The 14,715-nt window shown below is 41.0% G+C and overlaps 1 protein-coding gene across 4 annotated transcripts in view; it reads left to right on the top strand.

Moving 5' to 3' along the window:
* Positions 1–14,715, top strand: part of IMMP2L (inner mitochondrial membrane peptidase subunit 2) — a 1,176,402-nt gene that overhangs the window by 146,241 nt on the left and 1,015,446 nt on the right. Inside the window, exons 1-2 of one of the 4 annotated variants that reach the window (XM_044280333.1) lie at positions 8,586–8,711; positions 8,791–10,961. The exons of 1 other annotated variant lie outside the window; for it this stretch is intronic. In XM_044280333.1, coding sequence (XP_044136268.1) covers positions 8,799–9,863 — 1,065 coding nt within the window. In that variant the 5' untranslated portion in view covers positions 8,586–8,711; positions 8,791–8,798 and the 3' untranslated portion in view covers positions 9,864–10,961. Of the gene's footprint in view, positions 1–8,585; positions 8,712–8,790; positions 10,962–14,715 lie in introns of those variants that run through there. 2 more of the 4 variants (XM_044280336.1, XM_044280334.1) reach the window with 2 other exon arrangements.

Here is a 14,715-nt window from a genome sequence, read left to right on the forward strand (position 1 = left end):
TGTCTGGAAGTGACCTCCACTCTCCCCATAGAATACAGATACATGTTTGACTGAGCCTAACGGGTATGTGTAAAGGGGAGGCTGGTGGGAGTCGAGGAGATAGCTGTCACCGGAACGAATGTATATAAAATGACTGCAGAGCTTGTTAGTGATGCAAGCATGTTTCTATTATATGTAAAATGACTAAGCCACAAATATGGGAAGAAGGTATGCAGATCAGCTCTTAGCAGGCTCTGCCTGAAATGCCACCAGATGTAAAGAAACTGTCCTATAAGTCAATGATTGGCCTTTTAAAAGGCCTTGATACATGACTTGAAAGCCAGCACCTCATCTGAAGGCAGCTGTTTCAGGGTGATTGTCCCTCATCAGTACAGAGCAGAGAGTACTGGCTTAACTGGGTGAGAGGACTAGGTCAGGATTTAGGGAATACAATATCACCTTATGAAGAGTGCCATAAACGGCATGAGGAGTCTTATAGGCCAGGCAAGCCTCCTCTGAAATTCTGGGAAGAGGGGGATGCAAAAAGGCAACCCCAGCCCTACCTCTAATGCTACCAGATGTAAGGCAGTTATCCTATAAGTCAATGTTTGGCCTTTTAAAAGTCCTTGAGACCAGACTTGAATAATAATTAAAAGAGGGTAAAAGAAGTGCGGCATCTGAGGGGTTAATAGCAGCGGATCGCAGCGCGCAGTCATAGGGGCTGGGTGCCGGGTATGGGATATGTCCGGCACCCGCATGGCAGCCTGCGTTTGTATTAAGCATAAACAATATTCATTGGTGGTGCAGTGCACCGAACACCCCCCGCCAACCTCAATATTTTAAAGTAAAATCATTGGTGGCGCAGTGCGCCCCATCCCCCAAGTATTATCATTGGTGGCAGTAGCAGCTTCCGATCGGAGCCCCAGCAGTGTAAGCCTGGGGCTCCGATCGGTTACCATGGCAGCCAGGACGCTATTGAAGTCCTGGCTGCTATAGTCAGCTCCATGCTGCTGTGTGCACAGGGCACAGAGCAGCAGGGAGAGTGTGATGTCCTATTCACCCTGATAGAGCTCTATCAGGGTGAATAGGACAAGGGATGAAAGATCCCAGGTTCTAGCCCCTAAGGGGGTAAATAGGTATTAAATAAAAAGTAAAAAAAAAAAAAAATATTAAGTTTAAATCACCCCCTTGCCTAATTTTACTTATAAAATATATAAACAATAAAAAAAATTACATATCGCCATGCCCGAAAAAGTGTGAACTATTAAAATATTTAAAAATATCTCTTTAAAAATAAAAAACGTGCAATTTGCCATTTTTTAGTCACCTTGTCGCAACAAAAATTAGGTTAGGACTGTTCTATTATGGTCCAGACGTTCCATAAAATCTGGAATGCACGTGGCTTTTTGGCGTTTTATTTTTTCACGTGGTATTGAGTATCACAATACTTTTTTATGGTATTTTGGTATCGTGACAACCCTAGGTAAGATGTGTGTGTTTTTTTTATTTTATTATTGTACCGTAATTATATGTATTTTAAGTTTGGTGGCTAAAAATTTTAGTTTGGCTCCTAAATTTTTAGGGTTAGGAGCCAATGGCTCCTTGATATTTTTTTTAGTCTGGAGCCCTGCACTTACTGGCATTTTCTGCATATAATTTGCTAACACCAGGGGGTGACTGAAACAAAATGTAAACAAAATAAACAAAAACTTTAAATAAAAAAAGGCTTAATAGAATTTAATTAGTGAATGGCAAAATCTGGTGCCTCTTTTTAGAAAAGTACATTAAAAGTGTTCTCCTACCACTAGAGATGGCACATTGCTAGTATATGACGCACTATGTGATCAGTGAGATTTCTACTGCCGAAATTTCCACGGTTATTAGAATGAAGCAGACCCTTTAACTTATTTTCCATCAGAGAAATACAGTATGTCCGTGTATGTTACAGTTTAAACATAATCTATAAACCTACTTACAAGTATCAATACATTTTAATGTGTGCTGGTTCTTTGCAGTGTTCTTTATTATAGAACTGTGCCTCTGTTTGCTAATAATTGAAACTAGACAACTGGATGCGATAATGTTCAGTTGTATTCTGAAACGTTTGACGTGGTATTGTCTATATCCGATGCATCCATATCCAACCTGAGGCCCGAGGGAGGATAAAAGTGCATATCCTACAAGGTGTTTCAGCCGCACAGTGGGAATGTATGATAACGATTGTAGTCTTCTAGTAGTGTGTAACGGCTTAGTTGCCCATAGAAACCAGTCTGATTCCACCTTTCATTTTCCAAAGGAGCTGTCAGAAATGTAAGATGGAATGTGATTCATTGCTATGGGCAACTTAGCCAGTTCTACTTAACACCAGTTTAATAAATGTTTAATAAAAGTTTTTCTTCTACATTTTTTTTTAGAATGTTTGGTAATTTATTATTTTCCATCTTCCTATCTGTATTAAAAAAAAATCTAAATCCTGTAGTTTCTGCACTGGCCACTAGGTGTAAAATATATCAAGACTTCCTGAGCAAACATATAGGCTTTAGACACAATGGTCAGGAGGGGACCCTATTGACTTAGATGGGAGAGTTTTCTAGGCATGCTCTGTGATCTGTGCAGAGGTCAGGAGGGAGTAGATGAGCTGTGATATCACCTATTGTAAATGTTGGTTCCTGTGTTATATTTATAATGGTGATATCTCTCATTGTAATTCTGCCTGTGATGTACAGGACATGAAGTCTCAACATATTATTAAGGGCCCTTTACATGGTCCGAGAATCCCACAGATAATCCCTAACTATCGTTCATGTTAGTGGCGATTATCTGGTGATGTAAATATACCACTGATTACCCGATGAACAAATGAAAAGCTTATTCATCAGGTAATAGTTCTTTTTTTTGGTCACAAATATTATAATTTGCTGGCGTAAACAGCATCTGCTGCCGGCAAACAACTAGTCAGTATGGGGACGATCGATAGCAATAGCAATCACTCCTGCCCGTACTGTGGAGGAGTTTTCTGCATGTAATAGCATCAGTGTCCTCCACCAGTGAGCAGGCGATTGTCAAGAAGGAACCTTTCCTTCCCGACAATCTGCTGCTGTATTGTCCTGTGTAAAAGGACCTTTAGGCTTAAAGGCTTTAAACTTCAGACCATAGTGATTTTTATTTCATGGAGAATGTCTTTAAAGGCAAAGTGCCAACCTGTACGTTTTTCTGCCAGTTTAAACCAGATAGTGACACATATCCTTTTTTATATTCCGTTCACATATCCTTTTTTTATAATCCCTTTTTTCTGATTGTAGGTTTTTGTTTTAATTTTCCTTTCTGAATATTGTAACCCATATGGGCTATAGGCATAATAGAATGGAGGGGACACATTGATTTCTGTGGCAGAGTTTTTCAGGCATGCCCTGCTGTGATATCACCTATTGTGAACAGTAGATCCTGTTTTATCTATTGATTGATTGATTGATCAGTCTATTTACTTCATTTTAATCCTGCCTTTGATGATAATGAGATGACTGCTGAAAAGTGATCTTCATTGTATTGTAAGTGACTGATTGGTTCTCCACTTTAATTCCGTTTAATACTTTGTGTAATAAGTTTCCCTTGTAATGAAGTGGGTTAGCGATAGTACCCATCCCCCATTGTGCTGATAAGACCACATTCCTGAGTGATCTCAGAGACATGTGTGACGTACACTGGAGGAGGGGCTAACAGGTCAAAACTTTGCTACCCACCTTGTCTCAGCAGAGTCCACCAGGCCCTCCATTCTAGGTAGGATGTATGATTGCCCTATCTCTCTTCTACACCCTGGGGTGTCTGTCATGTATTATAACGGGGTAGACAACCATGGGTTATAGCATGATCGACGGAGTCTCCGACCCATTTAGGCTAGTGATGTTTATTTACTTTATATTATTCTGTATGTGATTTGTTTGTGTTATCATATATTTAATCACTTAGTAAATATATTTATTCATGTAGTGTGCGTAAGTTATTCATTCTCAAATCTTTCGAATTCACTCTACGTTACATAAAATCTTGATTTAAACAATAGGTAATTTTCTGATGACACATTCCTTTTAATTGGCACTGCACACGGTTAGATAGTATAACTTCCTTTATTTGCTGTACTTTTTTTTAGGATAGTTGTTAGGCTGTTTTTGCATTTTGTTCTGTACCTATTTTTAAGTGACAGTTGCTTCCTCCTAATGATTTCATATTTACCTTTCTGTAAGATGAAGTTGCTAGTGTTGTAATAACACTTCCTGAAACATGTCTATACTTGGAAGCAGTTTTATTGTTTGTTGTCTTGGCTTCCAAAAACACTAGTAATAGTTTTTTGTAGAGTAAATATTGCAGCCTTTATTATAGCCTACAACAGATATAAGTGGTGCATAATATATATTTGACATTTTAGCTGGCCTGATAACCAGCACACACTGTACAAGAGGTGCACCTGTATTATCCCCCATGTAGCATGGGCCATATACACTCACCTAAAGAATTATTAGGAACACCATACTAATACGGTGTTGGACCCCTTTTGCCTTCAGAACTGCCTTAATTCTACGTGGCATTGATTCAACAAGGTGCTGATAGCATTCTTTAGAAATGTTGGCCCATATTGATAGAATAGCATATTGCAGTTGATGGAGATTTGAGGGATGCACATCCAGGGCACAAAGTTCCCGTTCCGCCACATCCCAAAGATGCTCTATTAGGTTGAGATCTGGTGACTGTGGGGGCCATTTTAGTACAGTGAACTCATTGTCATGTTCAAGAAACCAATTTGAAATTATTTGAGCTTTGTGACATGGTGCATTATCCTGCTGGAAGTAGCCATCAGGGATGGGTACATGGTGGTCATGAAGGGATGGACATGGTCAGAAACAATGCTTAGGTAGCCCGTGGCATTTAAACGATGGCCAATTGGCACTAAGGGGCCTAAAGTGTGCCCAGAAAACATCCCCAACACCATTACACCACCACCACCAGCCTGTACAGTGGTAACAAGACATGATGGATACATAATCTCATTCTGTTTATGCCAAATTCGGACTCTACCATTTGAATGTCTCAACAGAAATCAAGACTCATCAGACCAGGCAACATTTTTCCAGTCTTCAACAGTCCAATTTTGGTGAGCTTGTGCAAATTGTAGCCTCTTTTTCCTATTTGTAGTGGAGATGAGTGGTACCCGGTGGGGTCTTCTGCTGTTGTAGCCCATCCGCCTCAAGGGTGTGGCTTCACAAATGCTTTGCTGCATACCTCAGTTGTAACAAGTGGTTATTTCAGTCAACGTTGCTCTTCTATCAGCTTGAATCAGTCGGCCCATTCTCCTCTGACCTCTAGCATCAACAAGGCATTTTCGCCCACAGGACTGCCGCATACTGGATGTTTTTCCCTTTTCACACCGTTCTTTGTAAACCTTAGAAATGGTTGTGCGTGAAAATCCAAGTAACTGAGCAGATTGTGAAATACTCAGACTGGCCTGTCTGGCACCAACAACCATGCCACGCTCAAAATTGCTTAAATCACCTTTCTTTCCCATTCTGACATTCAGTTTGGAGTTCAGGAGATTGTCTTGACCAGGACCACAACCCTACATGCATTGAAGCAACTGCCATGTGATTGGTTGACTAGATAATCGCATTAATGAGAAATAGAACAGGTGTTCCTAATAATTCTTTAGGTGAGTGTATATCAACAGGTCATTGCTGAATCTGTATATATATATAGACTACACACTTGCCTAAAACTGCAGAAAAATAAACATCTAAAAGTTTCTTCTGTCCACATAATATTTTCACCTCATTTCTAGAGCTAGACAATTATGTAAAAATATCCCAATAATTTTTAAGTCACAGTGACAGCCCCAATCAGATGCCCAATGTTAATAAGACCTCAGCTTAGACCCCAATGTGAATGACCCCCAATCAGACCTCAGATCAGAGCCCAATATAAAGAAGACCCCCAGTCAGACCTCAGTTAAGACCTCCATGCCTCATATCAGCCCCTAGCCATATGTGATCAGCCCTCAGCATTATGTAATCGGCCCCCAGTCATATAATCAGCCCCCAGTCATATGTAATCAGCCCCTAATGATATATATAATCAGCCCCCAATCATATAATCAGCCCCCAGCCATTGTTTAGTAACCCCCCCCCCCCAGCCATTATTCAGCAGCCCCAGCCATTATTCAGCAGCCCCAGCCATTATTTAGCAGCCCCAGCCAATATTTAGCAGCCCCCAGCCTCAGATCACAAAATAAACCAACTACCTCTCCTGCCCCTGGACACCGCCGCTCCTCTTCTCCAGCGCGATCCTCTTTATCCTGCTGTCGGCTGTGCTTTAAACTAGCGCACACAGCGTGAGGTCACAGAACGTCCTCACGCTGTGCGCAGCCATAGCACAGCCAACTGCCGAGGACCAGGAAGCAGTGAGTACAGTGCCTTCACCGCTTACTTGTCCTCCAGTACTAATGAGCGCTTCCATAATGGAAGCATTCATTAGTATTCACCCCATAAGACGCAGGGGCATTTCCCCCCCCAGTTTGGGGGGGGGGGCGTCTTATGGGGTGAAAAATACAGTAGTTTGCATTGGTACCATTTTGCGTTACATGGGGCTTGATTGACACTTATTATTTTAGGGGGAGAAATAAAATAAAAAACTTTTTTTGTTTTTCTGTTTGAATAACATGTTATATTTATTACAGTATATGGGTTTCTGTGAACATGCTGATACCATAATTACCATATACTTGTGCATATTAAATTTTTTACTTTTACAAAATAAAACCACTTTTTATGGAAAAAATGTGTTTTATTTTTTTATGAACTTTATTAACTTTAAATTTTTTTTTTTTTACTTGTGCTAAGTACCAATGTATCTTTTACATTGAATACAGGCAGTTTATTAGTCACAGCCTAGTAGGCATGAAGCTGTAGGAAATGGAACAGCACTTAAGTACATGCAGTAGTGAAAGGGCCCTTCAAAGGGCTTTTCTACCATGTCCGATAATGTAAAATATACAGGGCATACTCAAAATTTACTTGAAATTAATAGTCTTTTTAATTTATTTATCTTCCTATGAATGAAAAATGATTTGGTCTCCTGTATAAGTATTCCAGACATTTTTACATTAATGATTCCAGATATGGTAAGTGACGACGGTTTGGTCAGAGTGACCTTTATCAAGTCCCATATGTATGACGAAATACATGGAGAAAGCAATGTGAAATAATGTAAATAGTTATATATCAGTATACATAAAGAAAGGACAAATGTATGCTGAGATAATATGTGGGAAGGAAAAAACAAGAGAGAAAAGAAGGAGAAAGAGAAAACAGAAAAGCTACACAGATCAAAGTGAGAAAGGGAGAAGAGAACTGAGACCAAAAAAGGAGAGTATGTGGATAATGAGTGGACAGGTATGTGAGACCAGTATATGTATGAATTACCGCTGGAGAGTGGTTGATGCAGGAATATAGGTTGTAAAATGTATGGGACTAGTTCACCAGTGACTTCACCATGGCAGCATAGAAGTATCTTCTATACTTTTACACAGTTATTTTGCATATGGTGATGTCACCGGTGTGCTGATTTTGTGCGCGCCTGCGTAATGACATCACCGGCATCACGAACAAACACAGTCATGGTCGGCTGCCAGCAAGCAATGATTCTGTATGGGGACGAGTGATGGCATTAGCGATCACTCCTTTTTATAATGTGGAGGAGATCGTTGGCGATTGTTGGTAAGAAATGCTTCCCTCCTGACTATTGAAATGCTACTCTCCATGTCTAATACAGGCCTTACTTTTCCATTATCCACTGCAAGCTTGGAAAGTGGATTTTGCACTCAAAAGGGGATAAAGTCAAGCAAACAAAGTAGATTAACAGATACCTTAACAAATAGTGCCTCATCACATTAGCATCCATAATGCCCCCTGACTATGCCAGTCTCTGTGCCCCCTGGTTATGCCAGCCACAGTGCCTCATCATATTAGTATATATAATGCCCCCTGACTAAGCCTCAACGGCCCTGGCTATGCCAGACAAATTTCCTCATCACAGTGCCTCTGACTACATCAGCCACAGAGCACTACCATTATAAGGGACAGCCCTGCTGCCTTATCTTACCCAGTCAGGACCAGTAGTAGTGGTCTAAAGTTACTGGGACGGTATGGAGGGGAGGCCCGGCTACAAAGGTCCTGGCAGGACAGACACTGCGCACATTTACTCTGCTGTATGAATGTGTTAGGTGCACACTAAACAGTCGCAATTTACAGAAATATGTGACGGTTCAGTGAGAGGACGATGTACACAAAGCACAGTCTATGCTGTGTCCTCACACCTGCACTGCCAGGACCTGTCCGTAACGGAGCGCAGTGTCCTGCTTCTAATGCCGGCATTTGGACTATTAGACGCACCAGAAGATGGCAGCACAAGATCGAGGAGAAATAGTGTAAAATACTGGTATACACTATATCACAACCTGAAGTAAGGAAATTAACATAGACTTACTGTGTCAATTAAAGCAAACTCATAAGATGTTATATCCTCCCCCAAGCTCTAGTCATGAGTTTCATAGGAAGTCTTTTTATATTTATAGCCAGACACCAAGAACGGTGTAGAGAGGATATGTTCTGTGACTTAGAACACAGCACAACTGCACTTTAAGTGCTAACCTAGAAACTACAGTTCGGAGCTGCCTGCCACCCTGAAATGTAAGTATACATTCTTTTATACACATTTTTATTAGTATAGGACAGGGAGTTGATTCTATCCTTTATTTTTGTATTACAGCAAATAGCATGGAGGCTACAGAGAACAGGCTGTCAAGTACAACTGCACAATATGAGTATTCAGATGCCTCAATCTACTTTGTCAAAAATTTGGACACAGTGGATTCAGTTTTCAAGCCCACTCTATACTGCTTTATATTTTCCTGCGGACTTGTTGGAAATGCCTTGGTATTGTGGATATTAATATGTTTTAAAAAGATGGACTCTCTAACTGACATTTATCTTCTCAACATGGCCATTTCAGACTTGATGTTTGTATTTTCATTGCCATTTGTCGTGTATCAACTCCTCAATCATTGGGTGTTTGGCGAAGTCATGTGCAAAATGCTGTCTGCAATGTATTTCATGGGGTTTTTTAGTAGCATATTCTTTATAACAGTCCTGAGTGTAGACCGTTACCTAGCAATTGTCCATGTAGTGTTATCACTTAAGTTTAGAACTATGAAGCTGGGACTGATTGTCACATTTGTTGTGTGGACTTTTTCTTTTCTCTTGTCCGCAACAAATTTTATTTTTCACAAAACAGAGACAAATAATGGCTTCACTGATTGTGCGGCCTTTTATCCTGAAGGCCAGGAGAAACTTTGGACTCTCCTGTCCTACTTTCAAATCAATATCTTTGGCTTAATTATCCCTCTGGTTATTTTAGTTTCCTGTTACTCACAGATTATTAGGAATTTACACAACAGCAGGAGTATGCAGAAGAAACATGCCGTCAAACTGATCCTCATACTCGTCTTTGTGTTCTTTGTATTTTGGTCCCCCTACAACATAGTCATTTTTTTAAGAATATTGAACACGTTCGGTGCATTTGGTGATTCCAGCTATGACGACAAGTTGAAAACGGCAATGGAAGTATCTCAGACAATATCTTTCTTGCATTGCTGTTTAAATCCTATCATTTACACTTTTGCTGGTGATAATTTTAAGAAGCATCTTTTCCGTATGTTCAACAAGCTGTTAAAATGCATGCATATAAGCAGAAGATGCCGATCGTCTGAAAACACCAGCGTCGATCGATCATCCTTTACAGGAAGGGATTCGCGTTCCTATTCTTCAGACGCCATCATTTGAATTTTTAATTTAGTAGTGATGAGTATAGACTTGTATATTGTTAGGACATCCCTGTGAGGATGAAATGATCTGCATTTACACGGCCCGAGAATTGGGCAGATTATCAGGAATGGTCGTTCCCGAAAATCTGACTATGTAAATGTAATGACGATCACCCGATAAACCAGCTATAGCAAACCTTCCTCCTCCTCATACTATGAAGGAGATCGCTACATGTACTGTAAATGCGCGGTCTCCTTCACTGAACAAGCAGCCAACTGTCAGGAAGAAACCCTTCCTTCCTGACAATTGGCCGCTCAGTCGGCCCATGTAAATCTAGCCTAAGTGTACACAGTAAGTGCACTGAAAATAAGGGCACAGATTATAACATTTTCTAACCAATGTTTGAAGTTTTTTTTCCATGTAGAGCATTTATGGATTAACGGGACCTCAACTTGATCTACCCAGGGACTGAGGGTCCTGTTAAGGCCTCATGCACACAAACTGTGCTGGCCGTTCCATACATGGGCACCATCAGTGCGGTTGCCGCAGACGGATGCAAACCCATTCAACTTGAATTGCTCCGTGATCCATCCGCACAACAAAAGTTTTATTTGCAGTGTGGAGGCACGGAGAGAAAGTGCCTCTGTTCCACACCGCTCCTTCTGGATTGCGGACGCATTCAAGTATCTGTGATACAGTGTGCACACAGCCGGTGCCCGTATTTTGTGGGCCGCAATCCGGGCATGGCTGGGCGACAGCCGTGTGCATGAGGCCTAACTCTGCCATCAGCAGCCACTTTTACCATTGAAATCAGCTGAGAATTGGCACTGTTAGCTATCAGAAAGAGAGTGCCAGCCATTTCTTTACTTTTCAAAGGTGAAGGCGGCAATTTTGAAATCACTGGACCCTTTTCTCCTAATAAATGATGGTCCTGGTTTTGTCCCTCAACCTCTCATTTTACAGCTTATACTGTGTAAGGTAGGAATTCCCCTTTGAAGGGAATCTGTCACCCCAATTTTGGATCATTATCTACAGTAATATGTGTAGTACTGCAGATAAGGAGTCCAGATCATTATTTTTTATTTTCTTACCGCCCCCATTCCCCTGCTGTCAGCGCTCAAGGGGGGGGGGGGGGGAATAGAAAAATAAAAAGTAGTGAGCGGGACTCCATATCTGCAGTACTACTCATACTTTACTGTAAATAATGGTCCAAAATTGGGATGACAAACTCCCTTTAACATCAAATCTAATTGTCCAGTAGCTCATCCTCGCCAAGACAAAGTCCTTGTTGGTGGGGTCTCTACTCCTGGCCTTGCTAGGACTATTAAGATTATACAAGTCTGTAGTGGCTGATTTATGAGAGGAGTAGCTGTAAAGTTACCTCCATTTCATGTGTTTTTTTTTTTTTTTTATGAAATGTCCTCTAGGTATGGAAAGCTTTTCACTTATACTGCACTTAAATTCTATGTTATCTTTCATCTTGTTTTGCAGAACCCAATTTTCTGTAATATTTTATGTACAAGAGTATTTCTTGAAGGGGTTTTCTGATGATTAAGAGAGAAGTAGTACAACAAGTTATTTTTTTTAATTATCTCTTTTTAGCACTTCTAACGCCAATTAAACATATTTTTCTGTCACTAGCATTTTCTTTATTACTTTAATGGGAAAGTGTACCTGTTTACTTTTTATCTTCCATTGCCACACATCCATTGACTTTAGTCTGCACAGACAGTTCTAAACGTCCTTGCAGAGATCACAGCTGTACTCTAATGGTGCAGCTGTCCCTGACAGCGGGCCCCTGCCACCGCAGCTACCAAATTAGAGTACAGCTGCAATCTATGTGCCATGTGTATAGAGATTAGGAAGGGGCAATGCTGTTTCCTGCTTCGGGTTCCAGCGGTCATGTGACCACTGGATGGCTGGGATTCTGCATGAACTTGAACCCAGATCAGCTCTGCAGTGAGGCTATACAAACTTGTACAACCTCCCTGGTGGCTGTATTCTCCGGTTATTTGGGGCTAATATGTCAACCCCAGTTATAGGAGAAATCAAATATAAAATGTAATGGTAAATGTTCTCCAAATGTCTTGTCCTATGGGGGCACAAAAGTGTAAAATGAAAAATAAAAAAAATAAAGACATAATAAAAACTCTACCACACCCCACACCACAGCTTCTAGCCAACGCTCAGTGACAATAACCCATGCATCGGAAGATTGTTATGGAAAGTATATGTCATTTGAAAAAATATTTTAGTTGTGTTTTGTGCTATATTGGAGGCACTAACATATTTCTTGCATCTGCATAGACAGGGTTGTGTGTGCTTTATGGTGGTTGCAATGAACAGGAATTAAAAAAACATCATACAGTAGGTTGTTACAGTCTCCGGTAAGTGATGGTGTACGTCCCTCTACTTCAGAGGCAAAGGAATAACAGAAGAGATGCATACAAAGCTTTAGGCTCCGTTCACATACCCATTCAGAGTTTCCACTGGGGGATTCCACCGTTTGACAGGAAGAATAGCACAGCATACAACGCTATTTTTCCCATCACAATAACAGTCGCTGCGGTGGCACCCAGCAGACTCCATGATAAGTCACTGGGTCCATCAGGTGCTGCTAGTATCCCTCATATGTGGATCTGACACTTCGTTTGCACTCTGACTGAACCGAAAAATTGGCAGAAATGTTAACAGATCTGTGGGTATAGTGTGTCTCTGCTTTATATAGATTTATAAGAGTTCAAGAATGCCCCTACTTGTCATTACATTTTTCACTTTTTCAATAATGAAATGACTCTGTTAACCATACTCCAGTCTACACAGAAATGCTGAAACTGAGCTACAGTATCCAAGTAATGTCAGCCACCACAATTACAAATAAAATGTTTATAATAAAATCTAATTTACATATTACTAAATAACAGACTTTTGGATTTAAACTGGGGCTAAATGACATTGGTCCCACCACATGAAGATTGCAATGTCATATTGCGACATTGCATCTTTTGTTAGTGGGGTTGCCATATGACATGCTGAATGTCTACTTATGATGCAATAGTTGTAAGAAAAAACAACACTGTTGGATTTTTGGTTGCAGGTCTCATTTCTCGTGCAACATTGCCTTCCTAGACCACAATGGAAATCATGTGCAACTGCAACACGCCTATGACTTTTCTGAGATATGGCAGTCAAATCATAGCTCTAAAATAGAAAGTTGCAGACATGTTGCACCAATGTTTTTGGTAATTTGACTCTGAGACTTTTATCACGCGCGTGCAAAACGCATTAAATCGCATTGCACCCACGCAATAAAAACTGAACGCGGTCGCAAACAAATCTGAATGGGCTTGCTTGTGAAATCGCGCAGTTTTCACTGAACGCATCCACAACCCATCCGGACACGGTTGTCTGCAAGGGGCCTAATGGAGTATTCCCAACTTAGAAAGTGATAGCATACACAAGGGTCTACCATGACTTTATGATTGCTGGGGATCCGACCTCTGAGACCCCCATGGATCCTGAAAATTTTGGGACCACATTGCTGATTTAGCAGTGCAGCCCCCTCATTGTTTTTCACTACAAAGTGATGGTGTAGCCACTCAGCTATGCAGGGAACTGCAGCTAGCCACATTCACTTGAATGGAGCTCTGCTACGGTTACGTAAAGGGGGCACAGCCCATCAGTTTCAGGATTCTAACCGTATGCCATTACTTTGTAAGATGGAAATAACCCTTTAGAGCATGTCTTTGATTGTGGCATTACCACTTGCCTCTTGATATGGGCGTGACTTGCTCCTCTGTGATTAATTGGTGGGCATACTACCACTCCCAGGATCATTCCCCTTCCTGAAGCTCATCCAAACGAGGCATTAGCACGTGGCTTATACGCTACCTGGATTACATGGTTCCCCTCCATTATTATCTGTTTGTGTAGAAGTGATGCTTTTGCAGACATTACTTGTACAGTGATGGATCTACCTAACTAGTGGACAGTATTAGGCTACTTTCACACCAGCGTTTTTTGCGGTGTTACAATAATACGTTACAATAATACAACCGCATGCATCCGTCATGAACGGATCCAGTTGTACTATGTCTTACGTAGCAATGACGGATCAGTCATGAACACAATTGAAAGTCAATGGGGGGCGGATCCGTTTTCTATTGCGTCAGAGAAAACGGATCCTTCCCCATTTACTTACATTGTTGGTCAGAACGTATCCGTCTTTCTCCGCACCACATCGCTGCCAGAAATACGGTGCTTGCAGCGTTATTCTGTCCGCGATGGGGACGCAACGAAACGAAATGCATTTTGGTACACTCCGTTTCGTTCAGTTAAATTTTGTCCCCATTGAATAGGGACAAAATGTAAGCGTTTCCTATAACGGATCTCAATAGTGGAAATGAAAACGCTAAAGTGAAAGTAGCCTTAGTGGCTTTACTGTAAGCCATACCACTGCTGCCGTGATTGTTCGATGGTCACTATAACTATGGCAGCGCTGTCTATACACGTATACTGATCCTGGGCATATTATCATGTGTTTGTACAGTGATCATGCATGCGTTTATTTAGAAGTACCATTTTGGCACTGTGTATCTTGTTTAGGCCTATTTTATCTTTCTTTTTAATAAATGAGAGAGTGCCAGTTAGTGACTTCACTCTCTGATGAACCTACTAAGGGGTGAAACGCGTCAGTAATTTTGAATTGCTTATTGTGTATTTATTTTCGTTGCTGGGCGTCTTACTCTTGTATCTATCATACTTATCTTTAGGTCCTTTTTCAGGGTTCCTCAGGTTGGGGACAAGCACAGGGTACAACTACCATCAAGGCATGACTTCGAGGAGAGGGCATAGAGGTAGGGCTAACTAG

Source organism: Bufo gargarizans, chromosome 2, assembly GCF_014858855.1.
Source record: "Bufo gargarizans isolate SCDJY-AF-19 chromosome 2, ASM1485885v1, whole genome shotgun sequence".
Taxonomy (NCBI): domain Eukaryota; kingdom Metazoa; phylum Chordata; class Amphibia; order Anura; family Bufonidae; genus Bufo; species Bufo gargarizans.